The 22,505-nt window shown below is 44.6% G+C and overlaps 1 protein-coding gene across 7 annotated transcripts in view; it reads left to right on the top strand.

Annotated features, from left to right (window-relative positions):
* LOC126540268 (uncharacterized) overlaps positions 1–22,505 on the top strand; it is a 90,502-nt gene that overhangs the window by 55,929 nt on the left and 12,068 nt on the right. For 6 of the 7 annotated variants that reach the window (XM_050187072.3, XM_050187071.3, XM_050187069.3 and 3 more), the window contains 4 exons: positions 3,205–3,432; positions 11,781–11,807; positions 15,356–15,451; positions 22,396–22,505. In XM_050187072.3, the coding sequence (XP_050043029.1) occupies positions 3,205–3,432; positions 11,781–11,807; positions 15,356–15,451; positions 22,396–22,490 (446 nt within the window). In that variant the 3' untranslated portion in view covers positions 22,491–22,505. The remainder of the gene's footprint in view (positions 1–3,204; positions 3,433–11,780; positions 11,808–15,355; positions 15,452–22,395) is intronic. The other variant, XM_050187068.3, reaches the window with a different exon arrangement.

The following is a 22,505-nucleotide window of genomic DNA, read 5'->3' as shown; positions in this document are numbered from 1 at the left end:
CAGTCAGTTTTATTTCCTCTGTGCATAAATTCACTACCACCCACTCATTTTGGTTCTTGGGCATTGTACTCTGTACCGTGCACTTTGTCTAATCCCCTCCAGTTTTTATCCTCTAGGCACTCGTTTTCCTTGTGTACAGCAACTACCAAAATAACATTGAACGTGCTCACTAAATAAATTGGTAGTTTCGCCCCAAAAACAAAGCATTGAAAGGGATAGCAAAGTTTTCGTGTCACACTCGAGCTCCTCACACGGTGATCTAAGAACATGCGAAGGAACATTATTAGATCAACGCAGCATGTGATACAACTGCTGCTGCATAGCGGGAACCCTGCCAAATACCAGGCTTGTCGCAACCTTGGTGCAATGACAAGCACGAGCAGCGACGTTGCAGGCATTGCACCTCAAGCGTGAGGGTGCGTCCATCCAATTGGCTCCGTCGTCTTTGCAGCCAAACACACTGAGCGTCTTCGGAGGCCTTGTAACCCTTCACGCAGGGGCCATGTGCTCGTGCCCTCAATACCAGGACAGCACAACGGTGGTAGCGGGATCGCACCACAAGCAACCCTATAGTTGCTATCACAGTAACAAGTAAAGGCTGCATGGACCCCAGGTCTCCAGAAATGTCTTTACAATTCCAAGATGTTCACAGGGTCTCACTTGAGAACCGCTAGACTAATCCATCTGGTGCTACCAGAAACAACTAGTACTAATTGTGCCAGTTGTACAGAAAATTTTTTCTTGCTTTGCTGTTGCTTTGGTCAACAAAATGCAGTAGAAAGCCAATGCGTGAAATTTCATTGTGTGGAGTGTTTGTCACCACATTGTATGTAAGCTTAACGGGAAGCTTAGTGATGAGCAGTGCATTTTGCGAGGCTACATAGCGGAAAGTTTGTTACTCGTTATTATTTATTACTGAACAAACAGCCCATAAATATTGCCAACACAGTCCTTACTCTTCACCCGTTGTTTTGTAAAAGAAAGAGAAAAAATTTGTAGTTCTGGGCATTTGTCACAGGCGTGAACAGCAAGATTTAGAAATGGACCCAAAGTTAGAGAGATGCTATCGGCCAGGCCTACAGAGGGGAAGCAAGGAAAATACAAAAGAATGCAAAAGACGTACAGAGGAGTTTGGGCTCTGGGGTACACAAAGCTACTTGGGGACATTATTTCTAAAGCTCCCCGTTAGCTGAGCCTGATATGCTGTAGGAGCATGAAGTTCTTTGCTGAGGGGCCAGATGAGTGTACAGCAGGAAGCTGGCACATTAGCATAGTTAAACCACATGGACAGGCGTTTCTGTAGTGGATTGGCTCATTGGAATTATACTCGCTAAAGAAGCATTATTATTGCGATTATTTCCGCAGTTTCCTCCACTTCCTTTTGTTGTGCTAAGTTGTTCCCGTGCTCTATGCAGACTGTGCCTTTTCTGCTACCAAGAGGTTGGCTTTCCCAAAAACCATAGTCATTCAGTGGCTAAGCTTACCTTATGCGCTAAATAATGCCATGGCAGGAACACGCTCAGTAGCTCAAAATCGGGCATATATTCACAGGTTACATAGAGGCAGACACTAGCAATTGCATCTGCTCCCACATGGCCAGCATTGTGTTTGATTTGCTTTAGATATTTCTGGATTATTATAAAATTTTGAAAGATTGTATGTCAAATTGAGTATACGTAAGGTGACTGTTGGGCATGTTGGTAGGACATGAAGGCAGCTTTTTGCAGACAAGACGAGGGTGAAGAACAGGCTGAGACACACGAGCGCATGTTCTTTATTTAAATATTCTGCTGGCATTCTAAATTTTCAAACACTCGCATGCTTCTATTTCAGAGCACGTATTGCGATGCCAGATTGAAATCGGTATCTGAAGCTCAAGGCGACGTGTCTACTTAGTAGGTTATCCCGTGACGGCCACTGGTTTTGAAATATACATCTCAGTTACCTCTCAAATCAGCCTCAAATACACATGATGAAAAGTATTGGTTCATTTTGGGGCAATGTGAAATCAGCTACATTTTCTTCTGGTGCACACAGTTCACGTTTTTACACGGTGGTTGCTACTGCAGTCATTGAAAACCTAAAAAAAAAAGCAGTGGTAAACACAGTGCCATCCAACTCAAAAATAATTTTTATATATGCACCAGCCAATCATGTTCACTCATTTCTGTGATTTCGCAGAAGAGGCCGACCTGGGTGAAATTCCTTTAGTATGCATGGTAACTATATTTTGGAGCCACAGACCTCGTCTTTTTTGTGAACGAAACTGCGAAGCTACTGGCAACACATGTGAGACAAAGAAACAAATAATAAGCTGCACTTGATTAAGCCAAAGATAGGTTTCTGGCCCCCTGTTACAAAAACAAGACAGACTGATGTCCTATTCTGTAGACTCAGAATAGGACACACATATGGTACTCACAATTTTGTGCTTACTGGCAACGAACCTCCTGGTTCATCTACCTGTGGTAGATGTGGTGAAAGGCTCGCCATCCTCCACGTCCTCGTGGAGTGTCTGGAAGCCGAAAGAGAAAGAATGAAACATTTTCCTCTAGCATACCGATATTGTCTCCCTCTCCATCCCGGTATGTTTCTTGGTAAGGAACCCCTTTTTACCACCAAAGCTGTCCTAGGTTTCTTGAATGATGTGGTTTTACATGTTAATGGCCAAATAGTATCGTAGCGCATCCTCTCTCTAGAGGATACTGCTGTGATAGTAGTCCTTGTATAGCACACGCCTTCAGGTCCTTGCGCTTCAAGGAATCTGTTAGGGCAGTAGTGCTTTTTCGAATTTTTATCCAAATGACCAATTTTAGCACATCGTAACTCTTTTACAATGCACCTTTCGCGTCCTTGGCACACTTCATAGTCATTGTCATAGTTTTATTACATGTAGCTCTTACACACTTTACAGTGACCGTCTTTTAGGCCCCTTTACAGCCCTGTAACATTCATTGCTCGTAATATATCGCTTCACTTTGATCTAATTACCATTGGCTTGGCGCTCTGGCCAAACCTGGCCCTTGCGCCATCAAACACCACACATCATCATCAACTATATTTTGGAGCGTGGAAGGAAAATGCAGTTTTGTGGGTGGAGCTTGCTCTGAATTCTAAGGCCCTCGCACCGTATACAGTCGTACCATTTTCAGAATGTGGAAATGAACCTCTTAACATCTCGTTGTTCCTCTCCCGTGGGACCAGCGTGTGAGGAGGCGAAGCTGTCGGCCGAGGAAGAAGTCTACCGGCTGCACTCTGGGGACCTGTCATGCTTCACTGCCAGCATCGGTGGGGGTAACGAGGGAGCACAAGCCACTGGAGAGCAGCTGGGAGACCTGTTTGGCTATGGCTCTGACTTTGCCAAGGGCCTCCAGGCCGAGGGTCGGGACAGTCCTGTGCTGCTTAGCATCAAGGACGATGAGCTCAGTGACGGTAAGTGACTTCATCTCCTTCTGTCAGTGGCATTTCTGGAAAGAGCCTTGATGCCAATGTTTGAAGTCAAGTTATCCTTGTTACCGTATTTATTCGAATCTTGGCCGATAGTTCTTTTCAAATAATCATATATGCCAAACTCTAGGGCCGGCTTAGATTCAGGGATTTTAAAAAACGCCCAGTTTGTAATTGAAAATAATAAATGTGGTGCATAGCTAGGGCCATCTCGAAAAGTCAGTATTGCAGCCACTACTAGCTGCACCAGTAGCCAACTGAAGTGGGGCGCAGCGTTATCGTAATGACACCAAACAGGTGATGCCACTGCAGTACCGCTTTCAGTCGAAAATTTATGCTAGCTGCAGAGGCATCGTCAAACATTCAAGCCGGGCAGGACTTCGGCATCGATGAGAAAAACATCCATCATTGGAGGAGGTAACTCAAGAAGCTTTTTGCATTTGCCGCAACGAGGAAATGGCAGCAATAAGGACGATAAACGTGCGACAACAGAGAGGAGTTGTTCACTGAGATCGCGCTGCGTTTCAACATGTACGAGCCGTGTAGCAACATGCGTTGGTGCGTGGACGCGGCAAGCTTGCGCGCGTCCGCAAGTGTATAAGGCTAGCAGCAATGACGACGTAGAGTGCGCTCGGCATGTTCATGTTAAATAAATGCTGTTTTCATTTTGTGAACTCTGCCCTCACTTATTTGTTCGGCCTACATTCGAGATAAGCTTTTTTTTTTTTTTTTTTTTTTTTTTTTTTTTTTTTTTGCTTCGGACATTTGGCGGTCGGCTTAGAATCAGGGTCGGCCTAGATTCGAGTAAATATGCTATTTGCCATAAAAACCGGAATATAGATGGTGTTTTCCCCCTTAAAAAAAATTAAAGGAGAAATGCCCCCTCATCTTATACACAGTCGCCGACTGATTTTTTGGACTCCGAAAATTTGGACATGCTCAATTATTCGGTCTGCTTTGCGGCACCGCCATTCTCCCCATAGACCATAATGTATAACAACTGCCGAAAGTTTGGACACCTTGCAACCTCTCGTCTGATTTTTCGGACACTCCTTGAGCCAACTCGATCGAGAGCACGATGCACCGACTCTGACGGTGCATGGTTTGACTTGCTGAACGCCATTTTTGTTTTGAACGGAGCCTCCTTGCTACCCCATGAAGTGGCGCTACTGCAAATCCCCGCTCATCATCATCGTTTCTGCCTGGTTCGTGGCTACAGCAGTTCCGGTCTCAGCTTAGTACAGTAGAATCTGCAGCAGCCAATTTGTTTCTTTCTTCGTGCACGACGCTGCGAGTAGGCCACGTTTTTTGTTTGTGCGAATGGTGACGGCGTGGTGATGTTTTCTTTGTGTGCTGTGTCGAGGTTGCGGGAATCCAGCGCAGCATACGGAAACATCGCATCAAGTGTCAAATGGCGCCGACAGTGCCCGCGCAGATTGCGCTGGGGAATGCTGGCAAGTGGGTGCCGGAAGGCCTAGGATTTGTCGTCTTCCGATGTGCTGCCTACTAACGCCGAAAATGTTCTGCCGAGACCTGCGCAGTGGTTGCATTGCGATTCCGGACACCGTCTCACTTGACAGTTTCACAGGTGCTGACACTGCTGTACTGATATGCACAGAACTCGGCGACGGCGAGATCATTCGTCAGGTTTCTGCTGCACCACCGGACGATACAAGTCGGAAGATGACGCACCATATGCTACGCTGCAGTCGCATGCGGAGCGTGTACAAGCAGTGACTGCACTTTTAGCTGCCACTGACCATGCGACCCTCTCCGAGATTCAGGCTTATCTGATTGCGCGTAAATGGAACACCGTGCAACGGCGCATTCACGATTTCTTCAAACCTACTGCCGAGCCCGAATAAGTGCGTGGAAATAAAGGATTTCTTTCTTTTTTTTTTTTTTCTTAATCTGCTTTTTTGGACACCTGTTTATTCGAACATTTTCGCAGTCCCCGTGAGGTCCTAATAGACGGTCAGCAACTGTAGCGGTCATTGGCACAATTTCTCTTGCCATCTGGGCACTATTGGACGAGGAAGAAAGAAAACAGAAAAAGCGTCGCCATTTTTTTTATTGTTGCTGTTGTTAACACGTAGACTATGTATATGTTGTGCAAAGTGCGCTAACTGCTGTCTCGGGGTGTAAATTTAACAGGTATTGGATTAAAAGGGTCCTGAAACATTTTTTAAGTTGAGAAATGAGAAATATGTTTCACGTAAAAATATACCATTTGAGAAATACTTCGAAGCAAGAAGTTATTCAATGCATTCAACTGAAGCAGAGTTATTGGCAATTCAAAGATCGCCTTTGATCCCCTTTGGAGTGCTCCCACTCCCCCTTCAACGCCTTGCACTGCAAAGGCTGTGGCGCAGCAGGGCATGCACAATGCTCTGCCAACTGAACGTCACTGTGGCGCGCAATTCAGATTTGATTTTGAATGCTCGCGTAGATGCCACTGCTTCCTATTTTGGCACCTATGAAGTGCCAAACTCAGAGGACATCCCTCAACTTGTGGTTTAGTTCACGATGTCTCAACCCTTTGCTGTGCTTCAGCGTGCTACATTAGAATCTCGATAATGCGATCGTGCCTGATACAAATTTTGGGATGACGCAAATTTTCAAAAGGTTCCTACCCAAATTCATTAGCTTACAACATGGTAAAGTTCAGGCGCTGCAAACCACTTTTTTGGCCGTAGCAGACGATATGGACAAATGGGCCACTTCATGATCCCCGTCCAAGCGGACGTGGAGGCGTCGGCATGGCAGTAGCACCACGCATTGGCCGTTGTCACTCCGGCAGAGCGGTCACGCCGATGCACCGATGGCGATCCTGTTGCCAAGGCAACCTACGTCACTCAAACCCTGCATCACTCAAAGCCTGCAGTTCTGCTGCAGTGATCGTCGAAGAGCACCTCGGGGCACAGTGTGTGCCGCTCATCGCACGATGACATCGTTGCGCATGCCTAGTCCTGCATAACAAATTCCTTGGACATCACCAATGATGTTCTGTAGGATGACATAAGTGACAAGCAATCGTACCCGAATGAGCATCCTGTCAGTTGGAAGTGCAGTTTTTGCTTCTGATGACAAAAGAGCGTATGTATCAAATAAAGTATCGTCTGTAGTTATTGCATTGAAATACGCATATATATATATATATATATATATATATATATATATATATATATATATATTGACACGTGTACTTATCTTTATCGGGCGACCACGTTTCGCCACCTAACAAATCTAATCGCATAGCGCGGGACGCGCCTGCATGTATCCGAAGTTTCTGGAATGTTATCGATGCTTCTACCCGGCTGTCTGTTGTCGCCGAACGTTGTGTTATCTGATTTCATCGCGTGACGCGAATGGTGTAGAACTTTGTGGAAGGTACGCGGGTCCGAACGATTAGTCTGGAACATTCGACGACTGCTGTATAAAAGCCGACGCGCCTGACTCGCTGATCAGATTTCCGACGATCGCCGACCGTGTTCGCCGCTATCGTTGTGCTATAAGTGTAGCCTGTTTTTGTGGGCACAGGTTCGCCCAATAAAAGCTAGTTTTGTATTCCACCGTATTGCTGCTTTCTTCACCGTCACTACCACGTGACAATATATATAGTTCTTTTTTTTTTCATTTTATTCACCTCAATGCCACAGGTCAACCTTTATTCCTCATCAACCTACATTCCAGTTTTCACAGTAATTTGCACATGTGTGTTGACCACTTTGTCTTGTAGAAGCAGTGATAAATAATTTGAAAGTTTAGAAGGCGGCACCATCCAGTCACTCATGCACACATATACCAAATAGACTCGTGTATAACCCGCCCCCATGTATAGCCCGCACCCCCTACTTTCATACGCAATTTTTTTTTTTTTTTTTTTTTTTTTTTTGAAATGCGCTTAGTCCCACAAAGTGCTACAAGATGGCACCAGTTAGTTTTTCTGCAAAGCCCATCTTGTGCTCAACAGCTTCAAAGGGCACCTAACAGACCGAGTGGAGGCTCGACTGGCCGACTGCCGAACAGACTTGGCCGTAGCTCCTGGTGGCTTGACAAGCGTGCTGCAACCACTTGATATTTGTGTAAACCAGCCATTCAAGACAGAATTTCGGCAGTGCTACACCAAGTGGATAACCGCTGGCAACCACGAAACAACTCTACAGGGCGACTGAAGCGAGCATCTCTTCAGCAAGTGTGCGGTTGGATTCTGGACGCGTGGCATTCCGTGTCAGTGGACACCATTGCAAAGAGCTTTAGAGTCACAGGGCTATCAAACGCCATGGACGACATAGAGGACGACCATCTTTGGATGCACACCGATGAGGCGAGCTCGTCCAACAGTGGTGAGAGTGCCGATGAGCTGAGCTCGTCCGAGAGTGATTAGCTTGAAAGCAGCGATAAATAGGAAAATGAAATGTTGATATCTGTCACCAGTTCTTTTTATTATCTGACGCAGTTGTCGCACTGGCAGTACAGTGTGTTAATGGGCCTGATTCATGTGTAACCCGTACCTAAGAAAATTGAGTGAAAGAAAGTGCGGCTTATATACAAGTATATACAGTATCTTTGACCCAGTTCTAAAGGCTCTGTGGGTGGCTGACATCAAACCGCAGCACCTTGCAAACAGACATAAGCACAGCTTCATGGCATCTCATGGCATAGGGAAGCTTCTGTGACGTTCAGCCTAGTTCAGCCCATTGCTGGGTGAAATGCAGGCCTTAGTGTAAGCCAGAAACATGCCAGCTATTGTCCTGAGGTCCCACTGAGGCGAAAAACGTTTTGTTGAATATGAGCTCTTACTTCAACATGGATCATCTCTTTGTTCTATAGTACTTCACAGTAGCTTATCACATCTCAAATTCCAAGGAACTTGGAGTGAGGGAAAAAAAAGGAAAGAACTGTTTTGACTGCTCAGGAAATTGCTCAACACACTTAATTAAAGCCCCTTTGATTACAGCTTGTCCGTGGGGATTGCATATGCTCGGTCTTCTTTGGCAGGCTATAGATTGGTGGTGTGTGATAACTTCACTGAATGGTAATGTCGCTGATATTATGCGGCTGAATTGCAACAGTAGGCAAGCAAAAAAGTTACGTAGAGGGAGAGCACAAGGACATCTCATTGCACTGGCTGCTGCTTGCTTAATGATATAATGTAGCAAACTGGCACCACCATCAAGAGATACACATAAGCGCATAACAACTTTCCTCGGAAGGCAGCAAATACACATACGCATGTTTGTCAAGTCTTTAGATTTTTAATTGTGATGGACCGAGTGTGCTTTTTATCGGTAAACTGGTGGTTTTAAGTCAATAGAAGAGTTACTTTATCTAATAGTTTTGTTGTAATACTTGTAAGACAATGAAAGACGTCTGTCACAGGACTATTATTTAGCATAAAACATGTGGAGTGTCTTTCATTTACCAGTTTCTTTCAGGAAGCAAAGCTTTTACCTTGATGTACAAGAAGACGGCTTTTCTGTACTATATATTATGTGTTGGAGCAAGAATGCACCTTCATGTAATTCACCGCCTCAGCATCATTAATTTTTACACCATGGTGGGCCTTGGTGACTTTCGTCTAAAAGCCTGCGTAAATGAAAAGTAGCTCATCTCCCTCACCCTTACACTTGAATTTTTGGTGGTGGGTCTCGCTTAACACCATGTTTGGATGGTAGAATGTCCCTGCTTTGTGTAGAATGAGACAACTGTGGACTGCATGCAATCACCTGCCACAGTGGCTTGGTCCTTGTGCTATTTGTGAGGTTTGCAGGTTTGGTTCCTAGACACAGCTGCCGCATTCTGATGCAGGCAGCTTGCAAAAACACTTGTCGCTGAGGTTTGGGTGCACATATAGAGCCCGGGTGGTCAGAATTAATCCGAAGCCATTTTCACTATGGGTGTCTCTCGTAGCCCCTGTGTTGATTTGAATTGTAAAACCCTATAAATCACCAATCACTGTTTTCTGCGGTGATGCAGCACTGACAGTGTATTTGTCCCTATCAAAAGAACAGCAGCTAAGGATGCAGAACAATCGGAAGTGCTATTGGTACTATCTACAGTGCGGTCATTATCATACTATCAATAGCACACTATCAATACTGCGAAATTACATGAAGTACCACTCGTAAACACTATAACATGAACTTAGCGACATTTTTTGTTCATGCCACTGACTGGGAATGCTTTCCTGTTCCCAGTAGCATGAACTAGTGTTACTGATAGTCAGTTATTGCAAAGCTGTTGATTGCACCATCAATAGCAAACTATCAGAATACTATCTATATTTTTGTTACGCTATCAATAGCTTCATAGTGAAATATTGTAATGCGTAATATGTAATAATATTCTAACTGATAGTTTTTTAAGCTATCAATAGTATTATGCCATCAACAGTGTAATAGTGCTGCGATGCTATCAGTAAATTGACTATGATAGTATTGATATGACTATGATCGATCTTTTTTTACACTATCTGTAGTTTAAAGAACATTGAATATTGTCGATAGTCAATTTACTTATAGTTTTGCATCACTAATAATGGTGCTGCTTATTACACGTAATGCAAAACAGCTCCACATTCCATCATCTCCACAGCAGACTTTTTGCCATGCTTGGACAGATAGCACCAGTGTCTCCTTTGCTGAAGAAAAAAACCTTTTTATTGATGCAGTATGCCACAAATGACGTGTACAGTATATTTCCGTAAATTCTACTCCAGTTAACATGATTTTCCGGTTAATTGATCCCCAACCAAGGTCCCGGCCTACACCCATGCATTTCTATCGGTCCAAACTTTCGTTATTTCGATTCTAAAATTGGCCTTCGCCGAATAATTCAAGCTTGACCAGTCAGTACGCACGCGCCTGACCCCTAAGGTGACCCCAATAGCGACCCCTTTAGTGGCAGTGTCTGTCTCGTCGGAGCTTAGGGTACAGTGAGCGTGTTTAAGGACGTCATCTCCCGTCGAAAACATTCATTTATGGCCTGCCCTAGGAATATTTCAACCAATAATCAGAGATCACAATGTCTGATTACGGTATTTACCCGGCTCTAAGGCCCATATTTATTTATTTTTTCAAATAAATTTGAGCCGAAAGTCGCCTGCGCGGTGCAATCAAATGCAAAAGCCAAAACCACCTTCGCGGCGGGCGTATGCTTTACCGCATAACACTATTGTATTGCGGTGAAGCTGACTTTAGAAAACCGGCCGCCATTTTCCTTCACATGCGTAACCCTTTCCCATTTTTCTTGCTGAAAAATCGGGTTCGCGTTGCATTTCAACGTTGCTTAGGAGCTTTAGTGTCAATTTTGTGTTAGTTTTATACTTTGTACACATGAAAAGGTGGCGCGCATTGGGTTCGGAGGCATGTTAGGATCGGGCTAACACTACCAAATAATTCAGCTGTGTGTTTTGGTATTTTTCCTGCATCTTGTTTAAGTCGACCCGCCGGATAATTCTATCAATTTAGTCCGTCTCATCAAGGTCAAATGAAAGGAAGTCGTCTGTACATCTGAATTCTTCTGTGAGGAATGTAGAAGCACTGCATCTAAGCATGGGGTTAAATACCACCGTGAAGATGAATTCGGTGTAAAATTAAGTGCGAATAAGCCAGCAGTTCAGTCAGAAAAGCAATTTATGCAGGACTGTCTTACCAACGCGATATACAGTAGTCGGCACTCCAAGAATGAATCACCGTTCTGTCGAAAACAAATTTGGCTGCTTCATATTTTGCATCTTCCATAAAAAATGTCCAAGCTATATAAATATATATATATATATATATATATATATAGCCTTGTTTACATAAAGCCAACAAAGTTGGGTTGCCAATCCTGAATCTAGACGTAGGTTCCATGTTGCTAGGGAATTGGTGCAAAGGAATATCAAGGTGGGTTGGGTCCTAGTAAGTGGCAGCCCAACGCGATCTCTAAGGATAGCTTCTTGCACGGCCCACTTCCAACACAAAACAGTACTGCTGTCTGAGCTGTCAAAATCGGCTTTGTGTAAACAGGACAAATGGTCAGCGTATATGGTATCACCTCACCTGACCAACAAGTTTGCTTGACTGACACTTCGTTGGTACATAAAGAGCAGTAAACGTGACCCATTGCAGACAAGGTCAAACAATGAATGAACTGGATACACTTAGCGCTAACTGATACGCTATGTTTACTGTTCTTATGGATCACCAGCAAGCTCGAATAGCAATACGACTAATTGGTTCACACAAGTGAGGCTTTCATTTCCTTCCGAGTGTCAGCTGGCAGTTCTCCTTATTGGAAACATTAGACTTTCTGACCTCTTCTTCTCATTTTGTTTGCTCTTCCAGGTTCCAAGGAGGTGGCACGCATAAAATGTGAGTGACATTTTCATGTGTCACTGTGTTGCGGTGTTCTGTAGTGCAGTGGAGTGCTTTGGTGTGTTCCGTCGGGGCACATACTCCTTGCGTTGGCGAACTGGCTGCAATGAAACCAAGAGCAAATAATGCACCTCTGTAGTATAGCCTCACCACTCTTTCCCAAGCTTAACCTCTTCCCACATTCTATCGCTACACCTCGAGCCTCCGCTAGAAAATTTCTTTTTTCTTAATCTTGTAGAATCGGTGTTTACACTGGAGGCACATAGCATGTTAGGGAGGGAGCTTGCATAAAGGGGGAGGTCACATGGAACATGTGTGATGGCACATCAAGAGCATACAGCTAGCAAAAGAGAGGTCACATGGTACTAGGTGTGGAGTGTATGATGAATATACTTGCAATCAATCACGAGTAGATGACTACATTTTGAGAAAAGCATGGCACATAAATGCCTGACTTCGTGTCATTGGGTTGAGGCAGACGGGCACGCTCAACAGACCAATTGACAGAGGGCTTTGGCAGCTCGCCATGATCGAAGAAGAGACTGAGGAGCATTGTTGTGAGGACGGATCGGTTGCATTTGTAGCAAAGTCAAATCAATCCTGTTGACTGCTCTGCAGTCAATGTTATGTACTTCCCAAGAAAGCTAAGAAGCTGTGGCTCTGGAATAATTTTGACCAACTGTATTCTTTAACGTGCACCCAATACTAGGTAAACAAACGTCTTTCCATTCTGCCTGCTTTGGAATGTGGCCTCTATCCACAGCTGGCAATCAAACCGGTGACCTCATGCTTAACAGCAGTAACCACTGAGCTACTTCCCTGGTGCTCAAGTTTTTCTCTTAATGCATGTGTAGGTGTGAAGCACTGTGACATGGGCAATTCTTACACTGCTTGAACAGTTTAATCTTGGTAAGTTGGCCACCACAATTGTTCAGTGGCTACACTCTGTAGAAATTGGCTTACACAGCACTCACCAAGCATGCAATGGTCAGTAGAGGTCTTAGTGTGTATGACACTGCAGAAATGTTTGTTGACTCTCAAACATAGCGCAGAGAAGGTTCCAAAGTCGTATCATTACCGGCAGCATGTTTATTAACCCAGAGATGCTACACAGCAAGTTGGTATTGTTTCATGCCGAAAAATTTGGCGCATAAACAGACAAAGATGTACGAAGAGAACAGCACACTGCTTTCAACTGATGGTTTATTTTGGAAAACATGTACAGTCAACATCTGATTTTTTGGACTTCCTAGGTGCCATGAAAATGTCCGAAAAATCGGGCAGTACAAAAAGAGAATGCATGCCTCTTACTGCCCCGAAGGGCTGTAATCATCACAGGCACGTCTGAAACAGCTCTGAAGGCCTGCCAGCACACCTACTAGGAGTATCGGTTCTTGTACTGTGACGGGAAATGATGGGTGCCTGCATGTATAATTAAAGAATGGATACTGTGTCCCACGACAGTGGCCCCCTTTCCCCTCTCGGTGTGCTTCACCGCAATACATTGCTTATGCTTGACTGCCTAACACTGCTGTATTGCGGTGAAGCTGGCTTTCGGGAGCAGGCACTATGCAGTGTTTGACCCGTGCCGTACTTTATGTGCTTCGAAGCCATCAGCGAGGGTGACAAAGGCGGAGTCGGTGCCATTGCTGACAGCGGCGAATTCTTTTGATGAAAAACGCCGCATCGAACAGCAGGAAGCTTGGTGGCGAACATTGAAGCAACTAGGCCTCGTGTTGCCACAGCGGCTACAGCTGCTAGCAGATGGGCGTGCAAGAGTGCTTGTTCGATGCTGCGAGACGCACGATGCTGCGAGATAAACAAAATAGCTGCATTTGTGGTTTCGATTATTGCCGTTTCGAACCTGCGGTCATGGCAAAACGGAAATCATACAGTGAAGGGCTTCGGCGTTACATAGCGCCGAAGCTTCGGGGTACATGGCGGTGCCGTAAAGACGGCCGAATTATTGAGCATGTCCGAAAAATTGGTTGTTGACTGTATATACTTTCAATATATAAACAGCATATAACCTTGGTTTTCAGAAATAAACCTTTAGTTGGAGTTGGTGCTCATGTTGTGTTCTCTTCTGTACGCCTTTGCCTGTTTATGCGTGAAATTTTTTTGACAGCGATACACTTGCAGCTTAACAGGTCAGGGCTTTTGCAAGAACAATAGGCTATGCATAGACACTACTCTAGTCTGATAGGATAGCAGTTTACCAAGCTCAACAAGTGGTGGGAGCAAAGGGCTCACATCCAACTCGTAGTGGGCCTGTAAGACTTCTGCCATAGCAACACAGCGCTGAGTGGAATTGAGAGCTAAGAGTAAGAGCAGGGCTTCAGAAGTGATATTTGAGTGGGGGTGGGATCTGCAGCTCATTTCACCTGCACAAACTATTTTTTGTTTTATTGTAAAACCAATGGTTAATGTAGTATATCAAAAGGGTGTCAGCCGTCAGGGTTGTTAGGGCAGTTCTGCTCCCTCTCAATCCCCCTGAAAAGAAACCTGTGGGGGTGCTTGTTCCCACTGCTCCCTTGGTTCTGGAGCCCCTGGATGAGGAGTCCCTGAACCAGCCATGTGCTTGCGCATGTCACTCGAGTTCAGGAGGGGGAAGCACGGTTTGTGAAGGAAAGTAGCTCGTCCAGTGCACTTGCCATGCCCACCTTGTTTCGACCGCAACAGTTCTGGGGAGATGGAGCTTGGCCAATAGCCAACAACATGTGCCACATTGCCCGTTGATCCCAAACATCTTGCCACTGAGCAGTCTCATAAAATCAATTCACCAGCACTGCAGGTAGGTTTCAACAGGACCGAATACAAGAATGCCTCAGAACTGAAATTTCAGTGTAGATTGAAGAGCCCATACTGGCCAAAACCAGAGTCTGCCAAAACTGCCCAGGAGACCTGGAATAAGGTTCCTCATTAGGCCAATGTCTCGATTTTTTATACATTGTAATCATTTCTGCATGGCAGCAAAGTGTTTTATCTGCTAATGTTTGCCTATTTCTCCCCATCCAACTATGTTGTTCACTTAAGGACTTGCGGATGGCGTCCCACGTGCTTAAAATTCTTATTTTATTTCACTTACAAGGTTCCACTAGTTGAGATAGTCGGAAACTGACAGGACAAAATGAAGGCTTGGGATGGACAAAAGATGACCCCACGTCTTGTGCACCAGTGTTGCTTAGTGATGCTCAATGACATCATTTTCTCATCACGCAAAACCCACTACTGCTATTATTAACAGTAGTGCTCGTTGAGGATAGTAAAATGCGGACAACTGTGAATGCTGTAACTGTCCTGCCCAAGGTGAAGACCTGACTATTGTACAGCAAGAAACCATCAACACTTGGCATTCCCAGAGGCTAAGCAAACACATTGTTGCTTAGCTTCAGTGATCTGACTAGATCTACCTTGTTCAGCGTAACATTGCCGATGGCCCAAATAGTTTCATTGTAGCCTTTGTTTCTGACATCTGTGTGGCCAGTTGTGCAAGTAGGATTGGTGAAAGCATGCACAGCTCTTTGATGTGAGTGTTTCTGCAGGGGACAATGAGGAGAGCTACAAGCTCCTGGACAGCATCATGGAAGCAGACGCATCGGAGAAGCTCGATTGTGTAGCAGACGAAATGATGGCTACCGGTGAGTTACGCTTGTTGCTTTGCTTCGCTGGTTGAATTCACACCATAGCCCTACAATGTAGCAAATGAAAATTGCCCATTCGCGTATGTCAAGTAAAATGCAGTGCATGGAGAACCATTATGAAAATCGAACCGACTGTCTGTCGTGTGCATTAGTTGTCGGTATTTTTAAAATCGTAATCATTATGACTTTTCTCAGCTCTTGGGATGTTGTAAGCCACCCCCAGATCTCGCCACATAACTAGCAAGCTGCTCAACGTCTGTAGTTGTTTTGGGTATCTACATGAAGTTTGTCTGTTTCTTTATGCTCGTAAGAGTCGTAAAGCACTAACAGTAGCAATAAAATAATATCAAGCACAAGTCGTTTTTTTAGCTTTATGGTGCCCTTACTGCAAAGCTTTGTTCAGCGCTCAATTTAAGTCTATTGTATAATGATTGGAGAAAGCCTGAATGAAAAGAGGAAGATATTTGACAGGTTTGAAAAGGATAAAAAAAGGTTTGATCTAGAACCTGCTACAATATTTTCTAAATTAAAAAATTAAATTCTGGAGTTTTACGTGCCAGAACCATGATATGATTGTGAAGCACGTCGTAGTGTGGGAGACTTCGAATTCATTTTTACCACCTGGCGATCTTCAATGTGCACCTAATGCACGGTTCACGGACATTTTTACATTTCACCGCCATCGAAGTACAGCTGCCATGGCCAGAGATTGATTCTGTGCCCTCGGACTTAGCAGCACCAGCAACGAAGCCCTTACATTACTATGGCAGGTTACAACATTTTCTGTTGTAAAAGATCTACCCCATCTAATGAGAAACTGCTAAAAATGGCAATACAGTTTGAATTCATTGCATAGAAGTTGTCTTCTGCACAAAAATATCTTAATTATATTCATTATTCATTATAAGCATTTACAGTAGACTTCCGTTAATTCTGCTCCGGTCAATTCAATTTTGCAGTTAATTTGATCACAACGGAAGGTGCTAGCCAGTGCTTGTGCACTCTTATGGGCCCAAACTTTAAATATTTCTATCCTAAAATTGACCTTGGTCGGATAATTTGAACTTGGCTGTTCAGCCCCACACGCCTGACCCCAGTGGGGACTCTAATAGCGGCAGTGGCTGTCTTGGGGTCACTTGGTGTGCAGTGAATGCATTGAACTTAAGTCATCCCTCTTCAAAAAATACCTATCTTCAGCCTTCCACAGGAAGATCTTTAAGTGAGAATGGTAGCTCACAATTAATTATTACAGTATTTACTAGGAGTGTGTGAATACTCAGATATCACCAAATTGAATTAAATAGTTCGAATAATTTGATTCGTGAATTGAACATTCACTATTCTTTATTTTTTTCGTACATTCGGTGTAGAGACTAGCACAGCGCTGCATGTCGGATGAGCCATGGAGCCTCTCTTGCATGAAGCCACGCAAGCGAGTACCACGCTTCATTGTTTTCGTCACAAAAGGAACGCCGAGCATGCTGCGGACATGGTTGCAGACTTTGTCTTTGCGAGTGCTCCTAGACGTCAGCCTGATGCAAGGATCACACACACTGTGCCTGAACACCACAATTCACAGAACGGTGCTGCTCTGGCCGGGGGCTGCCCTTGTCGGTACAAGGTTCTTCCAGGTCAAAAGGGCCGACTGAAACAATAACGAGACACAGAACATTACCAAAAGCAGCAGGTATTTTGGAAAGCGAGAAAGCATATGCAAAGATCGGGCCGATTAGCCGCCGGAACAAACTTAACGCCACCTCAGTAGCCGTACACATGATCTTGGGACCAATCACTAATGAGTCACGTGTGCAAACAAATTAGCGGCAAGCATTCCATAATGGCTTGCAGTCCTTTGCACATGGCAGTGACAAATTTTTGTCACGGCCACACTGCCTAATTGACGCTGATTCGTCGGGTTTCAATTACTAAAGTTGCGGTTTGTCGCCGAATAGATGCAGTTCTATTCAGAGCAGCCACATGACACCCGGAAAGCTGACAAACCACCTCACAAACCAAAGCGAGAAGTATATGGGATAACAACATAGCTTCTCATAGTCGCCATCTTGGCGACACCATACGGCGGCCTCTCGTCCCTAGCGCTGTTAGTAGATGCACATCGGTCTCTTGTTTGTGGCTTCGTGCAACCCGTCACAAGACACTTTGGACTTGCACAGCAGGCATGAAAGCGTCATGTGACTAGTGCGCTGGCTGCCCAGCTACATAGATAAGGGGCAGCGTTTCGCAAACTTGCCGTAACCTCCCGATTTCTCAGTCGTTGGCATGTGGGAAATCACACTGAATTTAACAATGAAAAGGCACCTACCGTATTTACTCGATTCTAACACGCCGTCGATTGTAACGTGCGGCCATTTTCTGTGTCCTAAAGAAAGGACAAAAAAAACGCCCTCAATTGTAACGCGCATCTCATTATTTCATACAGAAATACAACTTTCTCTCATTTGGAAAAACAAATATTTACTCGCAATACACTAAAGTCGCGATAAATAAAAGTTGCAGCTTCGTCCTAAAGGCGAAGCATCGATTGCAGTGTCAAATTAGTAGACAGCTATACGAAAAGTAAGGATTGTAGTTTTATTGGCCTTGTAAACTTTTAGACATATGCTTACTAATTAAATTAACAAGCATGGTGTCAAGTGCGCGCAAGCAAACATGGACATGTCTCACTCAATGACCGCGGAAACTCTTTATCAAAACTCTGGAGTGAGGAAGTGCGGTAGCAGGACCGAGCAAATCGACCTTTGTGCGACTTCTCGCTTCAACACGAACGAAGCGACAAGAACACAGTGCGGTGCGCCTAGATGCGTAGACTATCTCCATCACAGATCGCTTTCAAGACAGGGGCCACACCGTACGCAGCAGCCACCGGAGTGGAACACCTCTCCCGTTGGCACCAGTCTGGCACGCAAGTTGCAGGAATTCCGAATGCCAGGGAGGCAGCCCAACTTCCGTCCGTCTCCGCACACATGATCGCTTTCCTTTTAATTGCAGCATTGTGATGTACTCGGCGTGTCTTTGCAGTCAGCACTTCTATGCTGATAGAGCAAACGCAGAATACGGGAAGATGGACGGTGGACTAACCTAAGCCATTCTTTGGAGGAAGCTACAGCGGCTAGGCGCAAAGCGCGTACGAAGCGGCCGTACGCACTTCGCAGATTTAGGGTCATACAGTTGAGCTCACTTATAACGATATTCAAGTGCCACGAAACTTCTATTGTTATAACCGATAATTGTTATATAACCAGGTTGCATGAAAAAATCAAAATAGGGGGATGGCAGAGCTGATGTGAGAAAACTATATAGGTGGGGAGGCTAGTGCGCTTCCCCACCACCTTCCTCCACCCGTCTGCTGATTGTGTTCTCTCGTTTAACTGCTTCCTGGGCGCTCCGATCACATGTAACAAACCACGGCTGTTGGCGTTAAAGAATGGCACTGCCATAACAACTGCAAAGAGGTGTCACGGGTGGCAAGTGACATGCATGCGAGTACAGCCGGGGCATCGTAGCCCCAAAAGTGGCCTTTTAAAAATTGCGAGAAGCCTGCTGCGGCAGCCTGTCAGCTTGATAAATCTGCAAGAAACACTGAGGAGAGATCACCATAAGCATCTCGCCACGTACTTCTCACTGGCTTGCACAAGAAAACCTATGTTTGTCAGCCATGCGTGCTTTACGCAACGCTTGCCGACATCCTTCTCTAAGGCATTCAAGTGCTCCATGTAGTGCAGCAGAAGGGTCCTCGCAAAAATGAAGCCCGAGAGGGACTGAATCATCTGCCGGGCCACCTGTGAGGACAACGTTGAGGCAGCCTGCCCTACCGTGTCATCGCTGCCGTCATCGCCGTTGCTATCTGACGCAAGCACGTTCACGACGATCGTCTCATCAGTTAGAAGCACTTAGTTTCCAAATCTATAGCCGTGCGCTTTCTTTTCACCGGCAACGTGGTGCATTGCCGATGATCAGTGGATGGACCAGCCGTCTTCTGTTTCGGCAGCAAGTCAAATGAAGCTGAGAAACCGCGTGGCCAGGAACGAGTTCGACACAACCAACAAAGACGAACGCACGCTACTAAGCTGTTTGCAGAACTGCATTGAATGAGGAGCCAGTGAGCAACATGCGAGCAATCTGCTTGCGGCGCAGTTGGCACGGTCCATTCGTGTTGTGAAGGGTAAGGCGGTATAGAGTTATGGGCGCAGCCCATTCCTGTTCGCAGGGGTGGAAGGGTGATGGAAGAGAGCCGCGTGGAGATGGCTGGAAAATGAGTGCGCGGTGGCTATTGGAGCAGCAGTCCATCGTGCAGTGGCTCGAATTTCTCATTTTCTTTTTTTATTTTCAAGGATTTCGCATTTCACTACCTTCCAGCTCGGACACCCAGCAGCCAGACTTCATCGTTATAACCAAAAATGCTGCATCGAGGCATTGTAGTAAGCGGATCTTTTCACCACGGAAAACATGCAAAAGTCGCCGGTGCAGCAGCTTCTCATTGTTATAACCGATATATTGTTAAAACCGGTATCGTTATAAGTGGGTTTGATTGTACTCGATTCTAACGCGCATGCAATTTTTGGACCCGTTCTATTGGAAAAAAAGTGCATGTTAGATTCAAGCGGATGCAGTACTGTTTCCCATCGGTGTCTACCGCAATGGACTTGCACAGCACCAACGATAGCTATGTGCATAAAGGTGATCGTGTCACATGATGCGCGGTCCGAGCTTTCATCTTTCACACAGATTAGCCTTATGCTAACCTACCTGCATTTAAGATAGGAAAACCCTTCTGTATTTTGGAGGAAAACTGAGAAGCAAAACATTGTCCGCTTTAAAAGTTTGCCCTAAAACACAGGTCCACTATTAAACTGAGAGCCTCAATGTTATTCAGTACAACATAACATCACTAATTCTTTAACTTCGTAGGGAAAAAATCTCTATATTTTATTCAACAGACATTCTGTTAATAAGAAAATTTCACAGTTCACTGGAAGGGCAATGCAATGAATGAGATATCAACATCTTAGAATATTACACGAAGTGTAAGACTCATAGCTGTAGTGGCAGTATGAATTGAAGTAAATGCAAACGCACTAAGTAAAAACAAGCTGTTGTGCTAGGGGTCCTCTGTTTGAATATTTCTCTGCCATCGGATAAATTCATTTATGTTTATTCATTAAAACCAATGTCTTTCTTTGTGGCTTTACCACCACTTTCCCGTATCAGGTATGTTTAAAATGTCTTTCATGGGCCGATCCCGGAGCCAGTGTACAGCCGTGCCGATAAAATTACATCATTATCACGTTTGAGCTCTGTTATTGTTTCATACTTTTCATATTTAAGTCTGAGAAGATTTAAGATAAAAGGCATGCGCTGTCAGTGTTTTGTTTTGTGACATTTGTTTTTGGGCCTCCATTCTCAAAATTCTGAGGAATAATTTTGTCAAGAATGCAAGACCTGATAGGAGCAACTTTATTGATAGGATGGCATGGCAATATAAGCCACATATACTGCGTGACATACAGCATGGTTTTACCATTTGCCATGGCGCTCTTTGGCCATACCTGGCCCTTGCGCTATTAAACACCACATATCATCATCATCACATATAGCATGGCATACACCTTACATGTATCTAAATATATATAGAACCTCACAGCGACGACAGCAAAAATTCGCTTGGGGTCTCCATATAATTGCTACCACAATAAAATATTTTCCAGACCTTCATACACTAGAACTGGTCTGTAATCAGTGCTAATTTGGAGTTGCCTTTTACAAGAGTAAACTGTACTGTATATTTTGAATTCTCTGTGCCCTAGTTACTGATAACTTGTTACATTCTTGTTAGGCAATGCTAGGAGACTCTGGAGAATGAGAAGCTCTGTCTTTTCTGGAACCAAAATTTGTGAGCACTAAATTTTGTGATAAACGCCTTTTTTTTTCTTAATTCGATTTGATATTTGATTTGAAATCTACCATTTGATATTCGCGCACCCCTGGTACTATTTACCCAAATCAGACGCGTGCCCTTTTTGCCAAGGAAATTCATCTGAAAATTGACTGCGCGGTGCCATCTGATTTGAAACCGAAACCGCATTCGCAACAGCCTACACTGTGATCCAGCTTAGCCAGCATAATGGCCTTTTCATCACAAGATGGGCAACCATGGATGGCAGCAGAAAACTTGTCTCATAATGTCACAATGCACTGCTTGTAGTCTGATTACCAAAGCACAATCAAACAATCATTTATTTTACATATTGAGCTAGCAGCAACAAGTCATGTCACATTACCTTGGCGTTCTGGAGAATTTCGTGCGTCGGAGGGCAAACTAGTGAAGTGGTCAGTCTAGGCTCTGGCCACCATCCCGTTTGCAGTTGTTGCGGAGTCATTTGATAAGTGCAGCATATGAAACGATCTGCAGACCACACGGAGGATGGCATCTTGTGGTTCCTCATAAACAGCGATAAAGTGCTGTCTGGGAGTGATAATGATGAACATTAAGAAAATAAATTGACATTTTGTGAAGGTAAAATTTGCTGGTTTCGTCTTTTTCTTATACCCAGAATTGGAGGCATGCTACGCTTTACTTATTAAAAATCGGATACGTGTTTGACGTCTACTTTGTTTAGGAGCTCTAATCATTTCTGTGTTAGCTTTCTACATTGAATCCATGCAAAGTGGATGTGCGTGCAATTCAGTGACATGTTATAATCGGGCCAATTCTGCCAAATGAAGCAGCAGTGTATTTTGACGTTTTTGCTGACCCCGTCAGGATTGAATGAACAGAAGTCAACTGTATCTGTAAAATGCTGTTGTTAACAAGAAACATATTAAATTCAATAATTCATTATATTCGCATTCTTTGTATAGAGGTGCGACTGTGGTGAACATGGCATAACGATGGTTGCTGTCCTTGTGTTACCCTTCCATAGATCCAACTGGGCAGCAGCTTCAAGCCAGCATGGAGAGCGCGGCACGCAGCCTGCTCGAAGACATCAAAGCCAGCTCCGAGGCGCCATCTCAATGACTCTAGGCCATCCAG

This window comes from Dermacentor andersoni, chromosome 2 (assembly GCF_023375885.2).
Source record: "Dermacentor andersoni chromosome 2, qqDerAnde1_hic_scaffold, whole genome shotgun sequence".
Lineage (NCBI taxonomy): Eukaryota > Metazoa > Arthropoda > Arachnida > Ixodida > Ixodidae > Dermacentor > Dermacentor andersoni.
Note: the sequence above shows the minus strand (reverse complement) of the source record. Positions and strands in the feature narration are given on the sequence as shown.